Genomic DNA, 23,018 nt, shown 5'->3' with positions numbered 1-23,018 from the left:
GTTCACAGCCTGTGGTACAGACTGTAACACAAACACTCAGGGCCCAAAGATTTCTAGAGTCATTTAAAACTCGTTGCTTGATGTTTTTCTTGAGACCATTCCACTTTGGGATGTGCTAAACTTTAAAACACCATCCAGTTAACCTTGCCCAGTTTGTCAGGTCTGCCTCTACAAAATGGCATGACATGGTGGGGAGGAAGAGTTACTTTTCTTAAGGACAAGGTATGGACTAAAACATGAAAAGAGTGATATTGAAATATTTCCATGGGATCAGTTTTAAAATTAGGGGAAGGCTTCATGCCAGAGCTTAAATCTGAATCTTTGCAGGGCTTGAGGTAATTGCTGAATTCTCTAGCTGTTTTCAGCACACCTTGCTGAGTGACAGATGAAACACTGAACACTCTGGCAGTTCTTGTATCCATCTTTGCATATCTTGGAGTTGATTTCTGTGCTCCTCAGCTGCATGTAGACCTCAGTTCATATTCAAACAGAGGGACTATTTCCTTTTCATTAGCTTATCCCTTCAGTTTTGATTGCTGACAGGTATGGAATTGCATTCATGACCGGCTCATAGAAATTTCTGTTGAAAATAATGGTGGGCTAGAGTCATTTAAGACACTACATAGTCCTCTTGTTTCTAAGTAATTTTAATAGCTCCAAATCAAGTTACCCACAGTGCTGTTCGCTGGCCCTTATTGAATTGTTGCCTGCTGGTGGCCAGGCTAAGTTGATTACGTGTCTGGAGATTGCCACTTCCCTTACAGGCATTTTATCAAGGCCAAGCTCTGCCAAGGGTTCAGGAGCAGCCATGTGCTATTTCTCATGCAGGGTCACCATCTCTCTTTCCTCTTGCTCTGTTTGTTGGCACTCCTGGAGCAGAGGTGGGACACCTTTGCTGGCAGCCAAGGTGCTTGCATGGCCAGGGAGCAGCACAGAGGCTGGAGGAGTGAATCCAGCACAAGTGTTCCTGCTCAGGATGCTCTTGGCTTAGCTGAGCAGGGCTTGGGCAGGGTCTCCAGGAGTCCCAAGTATGTACTGGGGCAGTGTGTTTATGTAAAACCCTGCACTGATGTGTTTTCTGTGAGATCCCCACCTCAGGTAGCTCGACCGCTGCTGCCTTGGGTTTGCCTGAAAGGGCTGGGCTCTCACCTCCCATTGTATTGCCCAGCTCATCCTAGAAATGTGCAAAAAAATTCATGTGTAGAAATAGCATCAAAGTGATGTATCTTACTTGATCAAAAGCAGCTCAAGTAAGCTAAATAGACTGTTTAATTTGCATATCAGGTTGCTCTTGCTGGAAGAGTACAGCCTGTTTTCATATGCCTGTTTTGTTGTAGGATCAACAAAACACAATGGTTGCCTGATGCCAATGCAAGCATTTGTCAGTTGTTTTTCACTTGTCCATATTCCAAAAGACAAAACAAGTCAAACCACAATGATTTTTTTTAGCAATAGAAAAACTAAGATATATGATGCTACCTAAAGAATAATTCATGATGTAAACAAGTGTTAGAAATAGAAGTGTTGTAACTTGTAGAATATAATAAAACTGAAATTTTGGCTGCTTTCTTTTTTCTCCTAGTCAGTTTTCTAAATGTCACCTGCTGTACCAAGGCACCTCGGAGAGACATCTGCATTGCTACCCTGCTTGTGAAGTGCAGCACTTCAAGCAGTGTTGTAGAGCTGTGTGTCTCTATCACTTTTATTCACCTAACTTGCATTTTGATTTCTTTCTGCCCTTCTTTTAGTTTTGTTCCATTGGTACAGTAGAATAGTTTCACACTCATACATTGTTGGTGTTTAGTCATTTCAGAGCCATGTAACAAAACCAGTCTTTAGTGAAAGGGAATCGTAGACAGATGAGATAACACTGCTCGTCATTCTGAATTCTCAGCCTTGTCCTGCAATCATCAGCATTTCTGTGGACCAGTCTTGTTTTTAAAATCAAGATTATTCAAAGGAAGGCAGTTTCAGGATAAGGAATATACTACCTGTACTTCTAAAATTAATATTAGAAGTGGATACTTTTGTATTTTAGAGTGTTTTTATATGCTAGTATCATGTGTCCTTGCTCTGAGGAAAGATGCCATGAGGGTTAAAATTAGGAAAATTAGAAATACACTGTTACATTGGGATAAGTATCTTGTCACCTTCATTTTACAATTTTCTCTTCCTAATTTAAACTTCTGGCCTCTAATCTATTTATAAGGATTTGGGACTCTAAAAAACAGCAAAATCAATGGAACAATGAATTCTTAGCACCAAAGAACAATTACATATTGATATGAAACTTAAAGGAGAGAAGAACCTGCAGACTTGCAGGAATACATTGCAGAATATTCCTGGCAGAATTTTGCATCACCACACATTGTATACTTCTATTTCAAGCTAGTAAACCACACATTAAAGTGTAACACTTGACAAGTTCCCAGGGATAGGTTGTGCCAAAGTGTAAAAAAATATCTGAGCTGGAGGATCGAGTTACAATAATGAACTAACCAGATGTGAAAATTGTATTATCAGCCTGTCACTTGGCCTCTTTGGATCCTTTAGTAGTTGCTTGTTTCCAGAACCAACCCTAAATGCGTTCAGTAAAAAGCTTTTTCTTGGGCAAGGCTCTCCATTTCTCTTGACTGCTCAAGAAGATTCAAACCTCCTGCTTAGCACTAGTCCTTCAGACTCCTTTGCCTTGTAATGCTTGGCAACAGCCTTTGCTTGGTAACCCTTTTCCCTCTCCGACTGAATCCATGGCACTATTGCTCAGTTTTGAGCCAGGACTGGGGAGACTGCTGCATCCCTCTCATTTGTTCTTTTAATACTTCAGAGGATGTCATTTAATCTCTCCATCTTTGTCAGAAACAGAATAGAAAATTTTTAGAGTCTAGGGTTATTTATTTTTTGGGGGGTGGGGGAGGCATGGAATTTCTTAGGGCATGATTTATATCTGGGGGAATCTTTCCTCAGTAGTTAGTATGTCTCTGTGAGTAATTAACAGAGATCCTAATATTTCCTCTGCCAGGACTCCAAATTACTTTGTTCCCATATATACATATAAACATATAAAACTTGTTTGATGTGAGAAAGCATACCCGGCAGGATGAGGACTGTGTGTTCTAATTTGTTCTTCAATTTTTGTAGATTGTGGAAAATGACTGAAAAACAAGGCAAAAAAATTGCACAATGTGTTTCGAATTTTTTGTATCTTCGAAAGTGCAAAGACATGAACTTAAATACTTGCATGAAGATCAATATGTGCATTATGATCACTCAAAATAACATGAGATGTAGATAATGCTTCTATTAAAACATGATTTATTGAAATGTTTTTGCTATAAAAGCTCTTGTTCTGTTTGGGGAATGAACAACATGACCTCCTTTCTTGCTTTTGAGATCCCACTCCCCATTTTTTTATCCTTTGCAAAGCACTCAACTGGTGTCCTTCTGGACACTGGTAAATCACCCTTGCCAGACAGTGATTACTCAGAGAACTTATAAAAATATCTGCTGAGAATACATTTTAATGTTTCAGCAATGATCCAATTTGTCTAAAATTGGTATTACTTCAACATGGTTGCATGTCATACTGGAGGATGCTCACCAGCCTTGAGTAAACTCTGCTAGTGGGAATGGCTATACAGTTGTTACTGTCCATAAGAAATGGTTTTTGAGACCTGACCTTATGTCTAAATTATTCTGTAGCTCAGAGGGATTTGGTGTATGATTTTGGTTCAGAGATAGCTTTAGAGAGAACCACAAAGGCAGTTCTGTTTCTGACTGTTTCATATCTCAGAGATATGAAATAAAAAAGGCATTAATTAGAGTAATAACAACAGAATACTGAGGGTTTTATAGGAATGGCACTTGCACAATTCAATGGTAAACAGTTGTATCCAGAAAATTAAAAGACGAAAGCAATGCTTAGCAAAATGTGGCATTTGGGGGACCTGTGAACTATTAAAGATGATGTTGTGACATGGAACATTATGTGTTTGCTGTTTGACTCAAAGTTCTATTTTGAAGAAGTGTTACTTGGCTGTATATCCAGTAAGTCCATCACTACTTGCCATTAAATAGGTCATGGAATGCTGTACTCTAAAATATCCCTTAGCTCTGCAGAGTAGCACTCAGTTAAAAGTCAGGATGGGGAATCAGACCAAAGAAAACAGACACCCATCAAGCCAGTTTCTTTTGTTGTCTGTCTGGCAAGGTGCCATATCAGAATTTCCAGAGAGGGGTTCAAAAATTGTAATTGGGTAGTCATGCAGACAATACGTATATGTTTCAAAAATGCAAAGGATGAAATATTTTTTGAGTGAAATAATCTCATTGGTTTTCTTAGAAGAAGTCCAGCAGAGGCCTGGCAGAAACAGCTAAGAAATGCTTGTAAAATTAGAAGCTTCAACTTGTAATTGTCATAAATTTTCTTTACTCTAATCCCAGGTCCTCAAAGTGATTCTTTATTCTGTTCCCACAGGTGTGCATCTGCCTAATCTGAGAGAGTTGAAGTTGAACAATAGCTTGCTTGCATCTGTGAGGTAAGAAATGAGTGATTCTATGATACAAAGAATAACAGCCTTCAATTTTATTTAAGTGCTAAAATCTTCATTAGTGCTACTTTCATTCCTTCCATTTCTCCGTGCTATGATAATGGATTAGGTCATGAATAATGCTCCACTACCACAGAAGTTTGAGGATGGGACCTGATCTGGAATAAATCAGTGTGGCTGCAACAGTACCGATGAATTAGCCCTAGTTTGTCATCGGGGAAGTTCCTGCTATGCTGAAGTCCATGGAAATTTGTTGCACTTTTGAAAGGAGCTAAAAATTCCCCTCTTATCTATGTCTAGGTGCTTGGATTTCAGTGTTTCTGCCTTTGGGCTTTTTCTGTGCACAGCAGCCTGTTCTGTACAGGTCAGACCAGTTCCTCAGCTGATGAAAATCACTTTACTGAAGTAAATGGAATCAGGTTTATGAGAGCTGCTGTGAAGCCTGCGTGTCCCTAGCTTGCTGAGCTGCATGAACACATTGCAATTTCTCCCAGACAGCTGGGGGGAGTTGGTTGGTTGGAAAGAAGTGAAAACTGTCACAATGAGGAGGCAGAACAGTCTTCTCTCTGCTGTGCTGATATCTGTATTACCCTTGCTAATTAATGCAAAGTGGAAAAATAGAGTCCTTATCAGAAAAGGGCTGTGTAAAAGGCCCGGTTTTAAACAGGATTGCTCTCTGACTTTGTATGGCTATCTGCTAAACTCATGGGGCAAAAAGTAGTGGGCTTGCCAGTTTTTGTTAAGAGAACATGTTCTGTCATAAGAAATGGCAATAAGTTCTTCTTGGTCTCTCTAAAGTATCTAATGAACTTCAGTTGCTACACTTTGATTTTATTTTCCCTTGTTCTTGTGATGAAATGAAGAACCTGCCATCTAAGTTTTGTTTTTCTCATCTTCTAATCCATAACATGTAAAAGTGGTGATTCTACATTGCTGCAATTATTTTAATAGCAACCAACCATTGTCATAAGCATGAAATTGCTCCATTATTGCAATGGAGGAGTAAGTAGTGGGTGAAAAAAATTTAAATTTTGACAATATTAAGAGATATTATATTAAAAAGAAAAATATAAGAAGTGGCTTTTAGTTTGATCAGAACTCCATATTCTCTTAAAGTGTGTCAACAGAAAACCTTTTGATCAGTTCTGTTGGTATTGAATATAAGGATGCAGTTCAGGAAAACTAAACTGCTCGACTCATAATTTCATCAGGATTTGGCACCTCTGTATTCTGAGTCTAATTTCTGTCATGATAAGTACTGGCAAAGCATTTTCTTTGCCCTGACACCCTTGTGGACCTTGATGCAGGGAATGCTTGGTCTCAAGTTGAGTTTTGATTTGATCTATTCTAATGTAAATGTTTGGGCTTGGATATCAAGTCTAATATTGTGATGATTCCCAGGCACTCCAGCCCCAGGAGAAGCTACCTGCTCCCCCTTCTGTGTGCCAGTGAAATGAAATTGTCAGGGAATAGGTAAAGGAAGAGGAAGATTTTGTTAGCTCTCCCAGACGTGAACTCAGTCTGTATAGTTACCAGCAGTAGCTTTGCTTTACTAATTCCCATCTTTGACAATCTGTCATTGATAAACACAGATCATTTAAGGGCACATCCCATGCAAGCACAGCCTTGCACTTGAACTTTATTTTTGGATGTCTGCATCATGTCAGTTTAATGCCCATTAGAGCAACATTGCTGCCACAGCAGTAGTGATGCCTGCTATACCTAATGTAACATGGCTGCTCCCATTCTAGAGGCTGCTGCCATTTACTCCAAAATTCAGAATCTTATTTCTGAATTAATCTTGTTGATATTTGAATTATATCCAAAAAAGTTATTATTTTGTTTTATTCAACCAAACCCTTGCAATGAGGCTTTTGAGGATGATAGAAAAAAATGTTCTTCCTTCTTACTGAAAGTAATTCCCACAGATTTTGCCATCTTACCATAAGGTCAGAATCATTGTGGTTGTCATTTGAAAATGGGCAGCAGATAATAGGAAACTTCTTGTAAGGACTGACTGGAAGATTGGTTTTATTTACTGAAAAGAAAGCATGGACAGAAAAGCAGAAAAAGATAGAGGGTGTTTTTTATATACTTGGGATGCTAAAAGCAGACATTCTTTTCATTCTCTTTTATGTTATAAAAACATATTCTGCTGAATCATTATGAAGAAAAGGCTGTCAGTGTGCATGCATGAATGGGTAATAAGATGGAAGACTTTGTGTTTTGTCACTTTATTTTTGTTTCATCTTGTCTTGCAGAGTAGGATTACCTAATTATTTTGGGATGAAATGGAATTAAAACTTTCCTTTTTTTTCATTTTGAAAATGAAAGAATTGACTTGATAGATGTCAAAATGAAGGGTTATCATCCTGACTTTAGTTACTGAATTTTTTTTGAAGCATTTATTCCTGTCAACCTCATATATGAACTTAAGTTGTGAGGATGCTGGGGTGTGCATTGCCATGCAGTGTTCAATGGAAATCAAAGGACTCATATTCTGGCAGTGAGGGATCAAGGTGTTCTTGTATCACAATTTTCTATGAGAGAGCAAGGCTTGCTAGGTCAGTGAGTTTGGATACTGCCTTTGCCTGGTAGTTCCTCAAGAAGTTGTGATTCCTTTGATGGGGAATGTGTTTGAGCTACCTTACTTGTAAATTCATGGTCCTTCCCCAATCCTCCTAAAGCTTGCATTACTTTTGAATACTTGAAACTTAGGAAGGATACCATTATCAACTATATAATTTAGTCCAAAAGGAAAATTCATCCAAGTTTATTGGCAGATAATCGATCTTGGTTGTTAAAGGGGAATTCCTGTTTTGCTGTTTCTGGGTTTTGGTTTTCTACAGGCCCTTTGTTAAAAGGAACAGCTCTGGAAAATCCAGTGTACTGTGAAAAGAAAATAGTTCATATTGTTGTTAATTTCCTAAATCAGAATAATTTCATTATGTTCTTGTTTGGTGACCTTCACCAATTTGCTAGCAACTGAGAACCTCTAGATTTATGAACTGATAATTGAGGATGAAAAGTCAAGTCTATTCTGAAAAGAAAAATCAAGTCTATTCTGAAGAGTGCCTGCTAAAATCTGCCCTTTTTTTGGGGGGGGATGGCCATGGTCCTCATTTTTTAAATGGTTCCAGTAAAAGAACTATATTTCAAGGCCAATGAATTACTACTTCTTCTTTGGCATGTAGCCTGTGTGTTTTTTATCAGATTGCTTTTATTCTCAATTCAGGGATGAATGGAAAGATCTGTTTAAAAATGTTTAGATAGATATCTTTACAAAAGGGCTTTCAAATCAGATAGGGGAATCTTGGGACCTGGTTCCCATAAGTTTCCAGAAGAAGCTGTTTCAGCAGCTGAAGTTCATTTCCTCCATTCAGCACTACACATTGTAGCCAGCAGAAGAGTGATCTACTCTCAGGGCTTCTCAGCTGCTTCTGACAGAGAGGCTGTCATATTTTAAGTGAGATGAAATGCAGAGACTGCAGAGTGTGGGGACAAAAACGAGTATGGAGTATATAGGGAAGGAAAGCAGATTTTCTTCATCCAGATTGAGTTAACATTTCATTGCTGCAGTTCTCTAACTGGTCTTGCACTAGTGCAGAAGTATCCCTTAGAACAAGAGGGAAGTATTCCTGGGCTGTTTCAGCTGGTAAAATTATCAGGAGGTTCAAATAACAAGGTGCAGAGTACATTCAAAATCACCAATTCTTACACTTTTATAAGCCTTAGGTTTTTGTTTTGTTTATTTTAACAAGCTTCCAGAGACAAGACTTGCAACACAGGAGTCTCTGTATTCACATTTTGAAGTGTTTTGAGCCCTCTTGGCTGTAAAACAATAACAGTAAATATGAGCCAAATGATTTGAGTAAAGATTTTGCTGATCATTTTATGACTTTGAGAAACCAGAGCCAAACTAATTCTTTCTTAATTCACGGCTCTAAAGTAATGTTTAAAAGTATTTTTCGAGACTTGAATCAGGATCTTTAGGTATTTTAACTTAGCAATAAACCTCCTTTTTACCAAAAAAAGAGTTTAAGGAAATATAATATCTTGTGGTTTAAAAGCCATAAGAAGTTTGCCTTTAATGGCATTTCTCACAAGCTGGAAATTAAACATTGGTCCAGCTGCTTTGCTGGATCTGGATCAAGTTACACCATCTTGTATAAGATGGAGCCATGACACTGATCATCCCAAAATTTGATACACTGCTGACACCAACTATTTTCTAGATAGATTCTCTCAAACAGGAGGAACATGGGTGCATAATTTCCCTAAATTTCCTTTTTGCCCTTGTCATTTTTACTTATTCCTTTCCTGTCTCTCTTTTTTATTTTCCCTCTACTTTTTTTTTCCTCCTTTTTCTTCTGCTCATCATTTCCAATCTTTTGTAATTACTGGATTACTATGTTTGGTGTATAGTAACATGTACACAGGTACATAGATATCACCTGTAAAAGCAATGGGTTTTGTGCAACAAGGATCAGCATTGCAGTTATGATACTTAAAATCCCCAAATAGTTTCTAAAATCTATTCAGTTTGCATTACAGGTGCAAATGTTTGTCAACAGATGATGTATTTGTGTTACAGCAGTTTCTTACTGTGTTTAGCGAGGAGTCAGGGTGCTCTTGCTCTTGGTTGTTCTTACACATGCAGTCAGAGAACCACTGCTCTGATTTGGTTGGGGTGAATCCTTTCATACCCTTATTTCAGCACCCAGAGCATCACTGTTTACTTTCATATCCACATTTCAGGATGGGGAAAGCATTTAATTTCAAATGCAGGCTAGTTTCTGTTGGAAGTGTTCCTGTTAATTCTTTTCTGTATCTGGACTGAAAGTCCTTCAGCAGTTAAAGTTGATATGAAGTCTATCTTAAGAACATGTTCTTTGAGGACTTTGAATGCTTTCCAGGTGCAAGGAAAGAATTTAAATTGAGTCTTAATCTCTGTATTAATGAGTCTTCTCTGTATTAGTGCCTGCACATCCTTGGAAGTTATTACAAACCTGGACAAAATTGCTGTGACCTCAAGTTTTATTTAGCATTGAGGGTTTTAAGGATATTCATATTATTGATAAAAAGTAATGATTTTGAGACAGAAATACAGCTTCTTTTCATTGAGTGGATTATTTTCAGAAGAGCACAATCAGCCTGTCTGCCTTCGGCCCTAGGGAAATCTGATCGCTTTGACCACTTACCTGTCCTGAGGAGACCTCTGCTTTAATCTCAGCAGGTCAGGTGCCCAAAGTAGAAAATGTGTCTTTGTGACCTTAGATACCAGGAAACCTGAAGGCTGATTCCCCAGCAAGGGAAGCTGAACTTTTTCTGTACAAATGCACAGATGAAGCTCAGGCTCCGTTCTGCAGCAAGCACAGAGGACACCAAAACAAGTTGGTGGCCTTGCAGTGTCTTTCCATGGTTCTCACCATCAGCACCCCATTTTCTGAAGCCTTCCCCAGCTGAAACTCCCCTGCCTTCTGTTTCAGACTGTCAGGTACAGGGTGTACCTGTGAGGAAGGGGATGATGAGGCAGGGCCTGCCCTTGCAGGTCCAGGTTTGGTCTCCTGTCTGTGGCAGGGTTGGTGAGGAGGGTGCAGTGCATCTCTCCTCATAGAGCAAAGAGGATCTGCTCTCGTTGTCATCTGAGCAGTTCCATGGCAGCAGGCTTCTTCCAGGACACCACTATCATGTTTCTATTTTGTGACTGCCGTACAATGCAGGACATAAAAACCATCAGTGGATCAGCACAGACCACAGCAACACTTTTTGCATCATGAACATGGCTAGTGACAAGGCCAGGTAAATAAGTAATAGCTAATATGTACAGGAAGGCTGCAAGTAAACTCCTGCAAGGAGGACAAGCCCATTAAGTAATTGTGCTCCTTCTCTGCCCACTATCTGAATAGTGGGCAGAGAATATTTTAATCAAATAAACTCCACTTTGAGTTTCTTTCATTAAAAGTGGCCTTTCCTTTCAGGATGTTTTCTCATGCCTTGCAGCTATCCACCTGAACCAGGTCTTCAAAAAAAAATACAACTCAGCTCCTGGGTTAGCTGTATAAATATGCTGTATTTTCCATCTCAGTTGCTTATTTTATCCTGGGCAGACAGAGTCTTTTGAATGAGTTGTGCATAAGGCTTTGCCTAATGGTATCATGATCTTGCGTATATTCTCTGGATAGATATGATAAATAAAAATGTTGGTAATAACTAGTTGATTTCTGCCAGCAAATAAATACTTATGTGCCTGGCTATTCAGCAGTTTGCAGCTGCTGTGTTTCAGCTGCCAATGTCAGGCTTCACTTACAAAAATTTATACTTAAATATTAATTTTAGCCAGTGATGAGAAAAAATGGTTATAATCATGGTGTGAGAAACACTAAAGAGTAGGGTTGGGAAGAAATACCAATTAGGCCATTGCCAGTGTAACTGTTAAGGAAGCTTTCCTGTCTGGCCATCCAGGAGCACTCTGGCAGAAACACTCACACCACCTGAGATTGTCACTGCTGGGACCAAAGCTCCTTCACAGCAGATGGCTCCAGTGATCCCATGGGTGCCCCTTTTGGCTCCTGCACACACACAGGCAGATGGAGTTTCCTTACTGGTTCAACCCTGGGTTTCCCACAGCAGAGTCCCAGATGTCTGGATCCTTAGAGGAATTTAATTGTGGCACACTAACACAAAAACAGCTCAAGCTGGATCCCTCCTTCCTGAGTGGTATCCAGCTGTGAAAAGATTGTCTTCATGGAAATAAGAAAACAATCAGCATTAGTTTAATGGGTTTGTAGGTTGTTTTGATTCTCTCTTACAAGGGAATTGCTTCTCCGCAACTTGTTTGATTTTTTTTATTGAAAATAATTATGTTCAGTGGGAAAATATGCTCTTGGAATGCAAGGTAAGTGCTGATTTTAAAAAGGGAAGGAATCAGGTTGGAGGGAAAATTATGCTAATGGTTGTATTTTTCAGTTGTAACTGCCAAGTGAGAGGAATAAAAATTAATAAATAGATAGAGTTTCAGTGTACAATCAGTTTCATGATTTAATTTCTATAGAATATTCTCCATACAGGAGTTTATAGTTGTTCTTACTTTCTGCAGACACATTACAAAAGGTCTGTTGCTATTTTTCCCCTAAAATACATGCACACTTCTTTTTCTCTAGCTATGTTCCTCATTTGTTGTGGGGCAAAATTTTATCCTTCTATCATGAGATCTTTAAAGGATGCATCAGATCTCTCAGATGCATCAACAGCTGGATCAATAGCTACAAGAAATAAATACTGAAATGCCTTTGTGTTTTAGGAGGTGAAGTTGTGATTTCATCAGCAGGTGTAATGCTTGCACATTCTTCGCCCTTTGCCAAAAGCTGCACTACATGTTCTTCTTAGGGGGTGAGAACCTGAACACAAAGGTCTGACAATGAAACTTAACCACCTACACTTCTGGTAACAGAAGTTTTATGAAAGATTGTGTGTTTAAAAGACCATTTATGGCATCTCCTGGTCTGAACTTCATCAACCTCACAATCCTACCACTCCACTTTCTGCTGTTTCATCTCACCGTAGGCAAGAATTTAGGGAGGTTTGGTTTACTCTGTTTAGTGTTGCAACTACTAGAGTTGCCTCAAAAGCAAGGTCAAGATGATCTACATCCAGTTAACACACCTGCACCAGATTTGGGATGTCTACTGGTGTGCTGTAAAGGAAATGCTGAGGCTCTGCCTTGTAGCAACACCTTCAGTATCAAAATCTGTAAGGTCCTGTCTCAGTAATCCTGTGATGGGCTTTGGGGTCCCCCAAGCTTCTCTGCTGCATCTTGTTTGCTTATTGTAAAAGAACATCTGGAGGCCAGTACAGGCAGAGAAAATCTCACTTGAAGCTATTGTTTAAGGAAGAAGTGTTGGCTTGGGACATATGGAGACAAGTCTGTCATGCCAGATCTCCAGTGAACATTAGAGACGGAGAGGAAAGAAATTTGCAGGAAATCAACAGCCATTCACTGTACAATCCAAGTTGTACTTGTATCTGTTTCTTACAAACTTCTTTGTTTTCTTATTAGATGTATACACAGATAAAAGAAAGAAAGAAAAAGTTACAAACAAGAAATGGCCATCAGCCTCAGAAGGAAATCATTATTGTCATACAAATGTGCCTGATCTAAAGAATCTCAAAAAGCTGCATTTCCCCCATTGTATAGTCAGGCTGAATTGTTTTTAAATTACGTTTTCTCTCTCAATTTTTGTATCAACTCACTTCTGCAATATTTCAAGGGTTTTTTTTTTACAGTGGAAACTCTATAGCTATTACCATGACAAAAACTGAATAGCTACTGCAAACTGATCCAATTCTGTAGTTGTGTGTGGTCAATTAATATAGAATTTCTGATACACAGAAAAAGATAGATGTTTCAGGGATTTTTTTTTTTTTTTTTTTTTTTTTTTTGGTGGTATGTGTCTTAACACCACTGAATCTGTCAGAGGATTTGGATCTTTTACAGAATATTCCTTCTGCTTACCCTGAAGCATTAGAAGTTTTAAGTGTTAATTTTGAAGGATGAGATCTATATTAAAGCAAAGTTGGAATAGATCTATCTTACTTTGCCAAAGCTCAGACCTGGAACAGACTGTGAAACAGGCACACAACATGTGGTAGACTGAAAAGTTATTTATGCAGGAAATTTCAAAGCACTGTGGGATTCAATTCTTCAATATAAGTAACTCATTCTGTAACCACAGTTTCATTATCCTTTATTTTTTTTATATGTAAGCTTTCAACAGTGAGAATGAACAACTGCCAAAGCTGTAGGAACTGTCAGTAGCTCTGGGGTTAAACTGAGGGGCAGTGGATCTGTGGGTGTGAGAGTTTTATTTACTGTGCGTCTCAACCTTTTCCTGTTTGAAAATCCATTTGGTCTTGTGGAAGATGTGGCACACCCAGTGGGATGCAGCCATGGTGTGTTGGGTTTCTACAGTTACTCTGGGGTGCAGCTTTATGCCAAGGGTGGGAATTGAAGTAGGGTGGAAAAGGCGTCGTCAAGGGCAAGTCTTGTTCGACAGGACCACACTTTGGCAATCTCTGTTCCTTTCAGATTGTAGGAGCTGAGTTAAAGCAACTGTTCTTTCATTGTGAGAATGCTATAGCACTAACTAAGCTGACAAATAGTTTTAATGATCAAAAGGAAATTAACACAAAATTACGTTATCCTTCCCACACATGTTATATATTCGTGTATTGAAGGAATTGCTGTTCCTGACTCCACCAGTGTTGATCAAGCCCATTATTCTGCTCTGGGTTTTTTTTTTTTTGACAGCAACTAAAAATGAGAGCACCTGAAATTAAAGCTACATTTCATATGTATTAACTTTAGTAAAAGTGAACATCTCAGTTACCTTAGGCACACATATGACAAGTTAGAGAAGTGTATGTATCAGCACTCCCACTTACAAATATCTCTCTCCTGTTGGTCTCACAAAGCAGTTTTTGTTTGAATGAGGTATAATCTACATGGAAAATAAAGTTCTTGAAAGTAATATAGCGCTTTATGTAATATTGCAGTTGCTACAGTGGTTTCGGTGAGGCAATGAGAAGCAACAATGACAAGTGAAAAAGTTATAAATCAGGAATAGCCCAGAGATGTATTGCATTGGGTTTGGGTTTTTCATATGTTGTCATCTCCTGTATCCAGATCCCATCCTTGCCTGCCAGCACTGGAGGGGAGGCAGAGACTGGTGTGCACTGGTGTTAGTGCAACAAGGATTTTTATGCAGTGTCTCTGTTTGAAGCATGGCCAAAGATGTGTCCATGGCAGAGCTCAAGTATTTTTACTGGACTGCCAGAATGGTCCTTGGCTCCTGTCCTGGAAAACAGCCAAACTGCCTTGGATAGTTTATGGTTTTGGCTGCTGTAGCCAGTTAGTCTCCTATCCTTGTTTTAAGGCTTTTGCTTTAGTGAAAGTGCTGGCCAAAAGCACGTGGCTCCTTGATAATTGTAATTTGCCTAAGTAGGCCCACAAAAGCTGTGACAGGTGTCTCTCCCTTTGACACAACAAAGAAGAAAAGGCAGTCACAGGCTGGATGAAGTGTGACCACCTTGAATGTTCTCCCTGATCTATTTTTACCCCTGGTGCAGAACCAGGCAAATGCATGCATTTCCTCCCAGACACCCATTTTACTGTAAATGAAGTGTTCAACAGAGATCCACAGTTAAAAAGGCAATATATGAGATCTTGCCAGACTTGGAACTTAACACACAAGCAACCAACAAAAAAACCCCTCCCACAACCCTAGAATAAAATAAAATAAAATAAAATAAAATAAAATAAAATAAAATAAAATAAAATAAAATAAAATAAAATAAAATAAAATAAAATAAAATAAAATAAAATAAAATAAAATAAAATAAAATAAAATAAAATAAAATAAAATAAAATAAAATAAAATAAAATAAAATAGTGAAATTTGTTTGTTGGGACAAATATTGCCGGGGCATTAGCACTGCAGCCCATTTTGAAAACAGCTTCTTATTCATAGTAAGGTTGCCTTACTATGAATTTGGGACCACAGAGACATGCTATGGCAAAGATCTTTGACAACAATAGCTCTTTGTTCACACCAAAATTCTTCATTTGCATGTAAAAGGGAATTATGAGAACAGCATTTCATAGACACAATTTTTATTTAAGAAGACATCTGGTAAATGCAAGCTTTCTCTTCAGCCTAAAACAAACTAGCCTTCCTCTGATGTATTTAAGAATTGCCTAGCAAACTCACTTTTTGCTTAGTTTTTGAAGTCTCCAACAATATGTCTCAACAGGATTAGGAACTCTTTCTGTTGAAAAGTTGCACAATTCAGAAGGCAGAATGAGACCAGACTATTAGGTGCTACATTTCCATGGTATTTCAGCCTAAAAGTGGCTTTCTGGCAGCAAAAGATGAGACATGATCCTTGTTATCTTGCACCTTGGGCCATGGTCTGGCACAATGGAGCATAGGATGCCAAAGGCAACCTGTGTGTCATGGTGATGTAAGACATGAGACAGGGGAGAACCAAGCCAACAGTTCTCAGCATATTGCTACTTGAATTTCGAAGAGTGAATACAAAACCAGCAAAGACTGCAATGCTGCAAAGCAAGGCAGGTCATCACACTCACAGGACATTTGTTCAGCTGTAAAAGGACACTGCAGGGACAGTAAGGACATGGCCTCAGCACTCTTGCAGATTTGGGGGCTGTGTCGTGGATTTGATCGAGTACAGGGAACACATGCATACAATCAGTTTTACAATTCTGAATACAGCTATTTGAGAATACAATGAAACTTTTATGTAAGCTTCCTATTAGAGCATATGTTACTGATTTAAATAACATTCAGCGTTTAATTTTTTTTGTTTCAGATGTCAGAATTATCTGTGCAACCAAACCATTGTGTGTTGACATCGACCATATCGATGTTATCACAGTGCGGCTTGATAAATCCTACTTGATTTCTGTAGATCAGAGATGGGATTCTTTCATTCCTTTATTTTGTAAGACTGTAGTTTGGTCGCTCTCTTACAATCTAAGTTCCTCTATTTATCAGCGCATTCATTTTCAGAGCAATCTTTAAAATAAATAAAATCTACATCGATGGCTATTTTAGATGTGTTGCTTCTGAAGATTTATTCAACAGATGCAGGTGTGCTTTGAGATACTGCTTGCAAGCTCCATGGATTTAGTGCTTTATTTCTAGGTAAATGATTCAAAACTGACTTCAGGAAGAAACAGTGGGGTTCAAACTGATGAATATGTTCAGGGGTTTGCTGTTGTGTTTACTGGGTAGCTTGAGCTCAGTGGAGCTATTCAAGATTTACTGTCGTGAAACCAAGAGTAGGATTTGGCTTTCTAGGTCTGATATTCATCCAGTAAAAATTTGGATGGATCAAATCAGTCCCTGAAGAACAAGGATGTTGGATTAATGGAAGAATACATTATTTCTCAAATTCGTTATTGGGTGCTGTGAGCCAAATTTTTCATTGCCCTTCTGCTCTCTCCCCAGCCTGGGGGAGTGATGACAAGATGGGAGCATCAGATTTCATGGGAAAAAATACTAAATGGTTGTGCACAAGTGGGGAGGATGTTGCCAAGACCCTCACAGAAGCACTGGGCTGCTTTATGTGTTCCCATCCCTGCAGCAGTTATTTTGAAATAGTTGGAATCCAGGCTTCAAACCCTTCAGTTTATTAATAATGTTTTCTCAAAATCAATTAGAAATGCAAAATTTTGGGTTAAAAGTGAAACTTGGGGAGTCTGTGTTGATTTCTTGGCACCTTGGGGTACTAAAAACATGATCTGATATTCAATGTGTGTTTTGCAGGCAAGCATGTGTGTAGGAGCACATGTGGAGTAATTACTCAGGAGGATTCTGGTTTGGCAGCTTCAGGGGCTGTAGTCCTCTGTTTATCACAATCAAAGGTTAAGATATACACATCCCTACCCCATGCTCCATCTCTCTGCCTCTGCTTGAATGAACCATAGCAGGGGTGAGCAGGGTATGTAATGGCTTTGATTATTAATTCTTTGCCTTTCCTGTTAAGTTCCCAGCTTCCATATCTCTTGGGACAGGACACTTTTCCAGTGGATTGGGATTATTCATTGCATTGATGGGAGCTGTGTTTTCTCTGTAGTGTCTTCTCTTTCCTTCTGTAAGCTGTTTGTCATTTGCACATTACTGGAGCATTCCTGTGCTGCATCATATGACTACTGCCACCAGCCTTGCACAGTGTGTCATCGTTTTCCTTTCAGCCATCAAACTTTTCAATCCTACTTTCTATTTTTCAAATAGGTCCTGTAATATTCTGTATGTTTATATCATGCCAAATACAGGAGAATCCTCATCTCTGACGTGTCTCATTAATTTCAGCCTTGTTCAATGATTATTTTGGGGGGAGTGTTTTGTTACACTGCATGTATAATTATAGTGGATTTTCTCTCTTACTACCCTGATAAATTGTTATTAAGAGTTTATTATTACATTAAAATAGTCTACCCTAGTCAATCATTATCAGAGTGCAGATTCCCATTAATTCCACTTCAATAAAAGTCAATAGATGTATCTCCCCAGTTTGGGCTGATCTCACCCTCTGCACTTAACATAAATGAAAACATGCCTGTGTGTACACTTGCACGCCCATGGTGGTCATGTGTACTCAAACAACTCCTCACTTTGCTCTCATCCCCTCCAAGGTGGATGTGCCAGATGCTTCAGAGCTGGTCCCAGAGGAGACGCTCCCATCTCTTGCGAGCTCTTAAGTTCTCATCTCATTAGCCAAAATATTTCAGAAGAATTTTCAGAAATGCAGGTGCGTGCAGTTGTGAGGAGCAGCTTGCTTTGAGCTCCATGGCTGTTTCACCTTACAGCAGCCATGCTCTCAAGGGCAATTATCTCTGTAGTAATTAACAGGGGAATTTTCTCTGATGCTGCACCATGAGTCATGCAGCTTCCAAAAGATTAGTTTGTTAGTTACTGAATAAAATGTTTGCAGATGTACTTTGCTGTGATAACATCTCTGACTGGGGATGACTCATTACAGATGCAGGAGTGAAGATCTGCAGGGCCAAAATGTGACTGCATGATCCAGAATTTTAGGCTCCTCTAGCAGCTAGCATGACCCCAGTGTCAGCAAGAGGAATTTGGTTCCGCAGTAGAGCCCAAAGGGGAAAAAGTATTTTTGCCCGTTCTCCTCACTGCCTCTGCATTGGCAGGGAAAGAGAGGTGGCAGTCATTTGCTCTTCATGAGAGCTGGAGTGCCCTTCTTGAGGGGCTGGAGAAGAGATACCTTGAGTTGCTAAGTTTCTTCCCTGAAACAAGAGAGCAAAATTGGGCCAGGTCATACCAAACAGTGTAACAAAGTTCATGCTTTCTTAGTATTTTGTTTCTTGGGTTAAAAATGAGCTTTGGGACAGCCAGCTTCAGCCTTCTGAGAAACCACTTCCCCTTACCTTCCTTATTTTTTTTTCTATTCTGAAGTGTCTGTTTAAGCATTTCTTTAATAACAAGACCCTGTTATCAAACACTGGGTTGCAAAACATGCAGTGGTTCTGCCTTCTGCAAGTACCCAAGACATGGGGCGTACAACCTGATTCCTTTGTCTGGAATGCAAATCCTCATTAACTTTGATTAGGATTTAACCTTGAAAGTGCTACTCCTGACTCGTGCCACTTAGCTGTAGGAGAGTCAAAGCTGCAACCCATGAATGAAACTGGAATGGATTTGAGACTAGACCTAGTAGCACAAATTGTGAAGAGTAAGGTAAGTAGGCTTTAGAAGTCATTTCAGTTAGGGTCTTCTTCTTCTGATGTGCACAGCAGGGGAATGCTTTAAGGACTCGTTAGGTAATAATTCCTAGTGAGTGTGCGCCGTGCATGAACCAGCACACAGTGTGAGTATGGACTGGCCCTGTCTGTGTGCGCTGGGTTTAACCACAGTCAGCTCTGGAACAGAAAACTGTGACAAACAAAGAGAAATAGGATTAAACTCTAGAAGTCTTAGGCTTCTGAGTATGAGCAGGAAACTGCTTCCACAAATGCTTGTAGTGATCAAGGACTAGAGGGAATAACTGTTTATTCTTGGGGCCTTGTGTAAGAATTGCTTGGGAATTAATCCTCTGCTGTGCTTTGGCATTCTTTATATTGACAGAGAAACATTAGGAACAAGCCTATTACTGCAATGTCCTTCTGTGGCAAAAATCCTCCTGTTAAAAATCCAAGACAAAATAAAACTGGAAATAAAGTCCATTCACCATGTCTTACTCTGCCATATGTAATCAGGTTAGGATTGTCTTCAGTTTTGCTGGCCTAATAAACAGAGCATCTATGAGAAACATTGTTTCAATGACACAAAAATGAGAGGGACTACTTCCCTTTACCTCTGTTCAGTGGTTTACAGAAGAGAAAATTCTGCCCAAATTCGAAAAAATTCCAAAATTTGAAAATCTCATCAGTGCTTGAAGAGGGCCATGAAATGAGCAGTGCAATCCCTTCACATTATTCCTAATGTCATATTTGTGTTTATGGGTATGTTGGCCTTGCTTGATGGTAGGTTCTGTTTTTGTAATTTAATTTAATTTCTTTCTTATTATAGGCATGCAGCTTGCAAATCTAATAATAAATTTTCTGTAAATATTACTTTGGGAGGCATCTGTTCCTTAAGGAAGCCTTAGAACCAATTTTTGTTTTGTTTAGAAAATAGACACAGTGTAAAAAGACCCTGGAAGATCTTGTACAAGGCCAGGGATGTGGTGATATGAATTTGGGTTTTTTAATCTTTGTGTCAGTACATGTAACCTTCCTGGGTGCACAGAATTCACTACAGGTGTTGTGGTTCATATCCATTGGGGGTTTTCTCCTAAAGGGAAGACTAGTCTTAGATGGAAGGAGACATTCAGTGAGACTGACTTTTTTATTTTTTGCATAGTTCTGGCCATTGAGTCAGCTGCACTGTTTTTACCTCAAAAGCTATAAAATGTTACATAAACACATTGCGTGGTGTCTCCATTGTGAGCTTATTTAAATGGGCAGCATCCAGGGAAGGAGTAATTAGAGGCACCCAATGCCTGCAGCCCCTGCAGTGGTAGAGGATGGATGAAGTTGGATAGGTCTGAATGATGCCCATGGACATCCCAGTCCCTAGGAGGCAAAGGGGTGAAAACCCCCAGTTCCACCTGGAAACTTCCATTCAACCCTGTATTTGGCCCATCATGGAAGAGAGGCACCTGGGGATATTTTTCCTTGCACTCATTCTTTATTCAGGCTTACACAGGCTCCTTTCTCCTGACAAGGCCCTTCCCAAGTATTCAGATGGTAGAGAAACAACAAAAAATACAGATAAGGGTAAAAGCACTCCTAAAAGTGCTTTTACTTATCACTCATAAAAGCACTCCTTCCTGACCTCTGGGACTGGCTGGATGCCCAGTATCCCTGAAGTAGGCAGCTCGACTACAGGGGTTTGCTGCAGAGCTATATCAAAGCTGCATGAGGCTCTCAGAGGGCAATACAAAGCTGGTCTTGTTCCCTGTCATCCACAAAGAGAAGACATGAGTACAACTGTTACCTTGAAATTTCAAGATTACAAGAGCCCCCATGACTTCTATCTTCTGCAGTTTTCTGTAGGAAACTTACTATTCTCTGTATTATAAGAATGAATATTGTAGGAGACAGCTAATCCAAAATTCTGAGATCAAATAAACTCTATTTGAGAACTATTTTAGCTTTTTATGTGGTCCTGAAAAACTGGTCCCGCTTGAGTATGGATGTTGGACAAGATGGACAAGTTCCTTCCTACTCAGCCATTACTGTGTTTCTGTGAACTCCATGCTGGTCTCTACCTTCTCTGATAAACTGTCTCTGAATTTAGTTATCCACTGTTCAGTTCTTTATTATTTAGAGACTCTGATACCATGGCTACAGTCAAGAATTCTGAGCTTTTGGTTGGTTTAGGATTTGATAAAGTGTTGTATTTTGTTTATGTTAGACTAGTAGCTTTATGCAACTTAATGTTACCAAGGATGGCAGGCGATTAAGCCCCCAGTTTGATTTGCCACCCCTTTTGTGATATCTTTGTATTGTGCAGCACTGTAATGCCAGCGGGACATTACGTATGTGTGCACTCAACCAGGTCAGTGTGTGATTTTCTGGGTTATGACCGCAAAGTTTAAAGTTCATATAAATGATCCCTTATTGATATTTTGCCATACCCAAAGGGTGGGAAAATAGAATGGAAATAATTATAATTTTCTGCTGATTAAAAAAAATGTTATTTGGCAAAAGTGTTATTCCGTTCAACTGGAAAATCAGAACAGAGGTCAACTCTGTAAGAGGGACAGAGTGAGACTGACTGTTCAGTCAGCTCAGATATGTTAATTTGGGTTATATGAGTTCAGCCAGTGATGCCAGAGTAAGAAAACCTTGCTTAATTCTTAGCATTTGCCTGTGATTTATGGTAGAATTACCATGATGTAGCTCTTGGAATAATCTTAATGAAACAGAGCTGGGGTGACATGCTGTCATACAAAAACAAAGAAGACAGTGGGATAAGTAAACACGGGTATAATTTTATTCCCCACTTTCGAGGGTGAAGATTTTTAATGTAGTTTCTTGTAAACAATGTGAGATTTGAAGAAAAAAGCAGTGGCCTAGTCTTAGGAAAAAGAAAACAAGTCTTGAATTTTTTCACTCATACAAATAGAGCTTGAATTGTTTTTTATAAGGGATCTTGGAACCTCATTGTCCCATCTCCGTGTCCTGTGGATGGCTCGGTGTGGGCTCTCAGATTTAGATGGGATCTCTTCCTGCAGCTCTCTGAAAGTAAGTATAGATGTGTCCTGACAAAGACAATCTCAGAACTATCTTCAGTTGATATTCTTTACTTTCAATCTTCATTCTCCTCGCCCTTTGCTTTTCTGGCTGGCTTTGGTTTGATGCCTTGAATTGTGTGAGTTAGTTTAAAAAATGCAACAAAATAGCTTTATAAAATGAGGTCCAGCTTTCAGGTCTGATCCTGAGAAGAGCTAAAGCAGTATACGCCTAAATTAGCAGTTTTTATTTAAGGTTGCAACAGCCACACTTTATAAAATGTTCACTTCCTTGCCAGTTTCATCCTGTGACATTTAGTCTTTCAAATACTAGAAAACATTTTGCAAAGCTTTGATGTTACTTGTGCAAGCCCATGGTTTACATATTTATTCTGTTTACTTCTGCTGAGGAACTCTACATTGCTTATAACAATATCTCTGACCTGAGCCAGCTGACCTGGCTGGATCACCTTGAGGTTTTGGACCTGGAAGGGAACAACATTGAGGACATCAACCAGATGCAGTACCTGCGACTTTGTTGCAAGCTAAGCCACGTGACAGTAGAGGGCAACTTTATTTGCCTGAAGCCAAATGCAGAATCTACAGAGGTGAGGACTTGGTTTGCACATGTTGTGTTAATTTTTTGTCAGTGCTTTTTAACTGTCAGTTAGAAATGAGAAATGTTTCTGCATCTTCCTGTTGCATCATTCTAAATGATGACATGGGATACATTTCCCACCTTTAACTTCTGTTGATTTTGTGGTCTCATCAGTACGATCTCCAAGATGGCCACAAGTGAAATACAAGGCTGCTAGTAAAGACCTGGGCCTGTTTCCCAGCAATTAAAGGAAAAACTTCTCTTGGAGTACGAGCACTGGAACAGGCATCCCAGAGAGGCTGTGGAGTCTCCTCCCCTGGACATACTCAAAACCCATCTGGATGTGATCCTATGCAACCTGCTCCAGGTGAATCTGCTTTAGCAGAGGGGCTGGACTAGGTGCTCTGAAATAATTTCCAACCCCAGCCATGCTGTGATTCTGTGGTGAGATACCCATTTCTGAGGGTTTTGCATTTCTTTTGGGGGCTCTCCAGTCCAAAAGCAAGTCCGCCAACACCACCATGCTCAGAAGATGAGTGCTCCAAAAA

The 23,018-nt window shown here is 39.4% G+C and overlaps 1 protein-coding gene across 4 annotated transcripts in view; it reads left to right on the top strand.

The window, feature by feature from the left end:
- Positions 1 to 23,018, top strand: part of LRRC56 (leucine rich repeat containing 56) — a 61,666-nt gene that overhangs the window by 23,287 nt on the left and 15,361 nt on the right. For all 4 annotated transcript variants that reach the window (XM_063398268.1, XM_063398269.1, XM_063398271.1 and 1 more), the window contains 3 exons: positions 4,475 to 4,535; positions 21,789 to 21,885; positions 22,283 to 22,480. In XM_063398268.1, coding sequence (XP_063254338.1) covers positions 4,475 to 4,535; positions 21,789 to 21,885; positions 22,283 to 22,480 — 356 coding nt within the window. The remainder of the gene's footprint in view (positions 1 to 4,474; positions 4,536 to 21,788; positions 21,886 to 22,282; positions 22,481 to 23,018) is intronic.

The sequence above is a fragment of the Prinia subflava genome, chromosome 5 (assembly GCF_021018805.1).
Source record: "Prinia subflava isolate CZ2003 ecotype Zambia chromosome 5, Cam_Psub_1.2, whole genome shotgun sequence".
NCBI lineage: Eukaryota > Metazoa > Chordata > Aves > Passeriformes > Cisticolidae > Prinia > Prinia subflava.
Note: the sequence above shows the minus strand (reverse complement) of the source record. Positions and strands in the feature narration are given on the sequence as shown.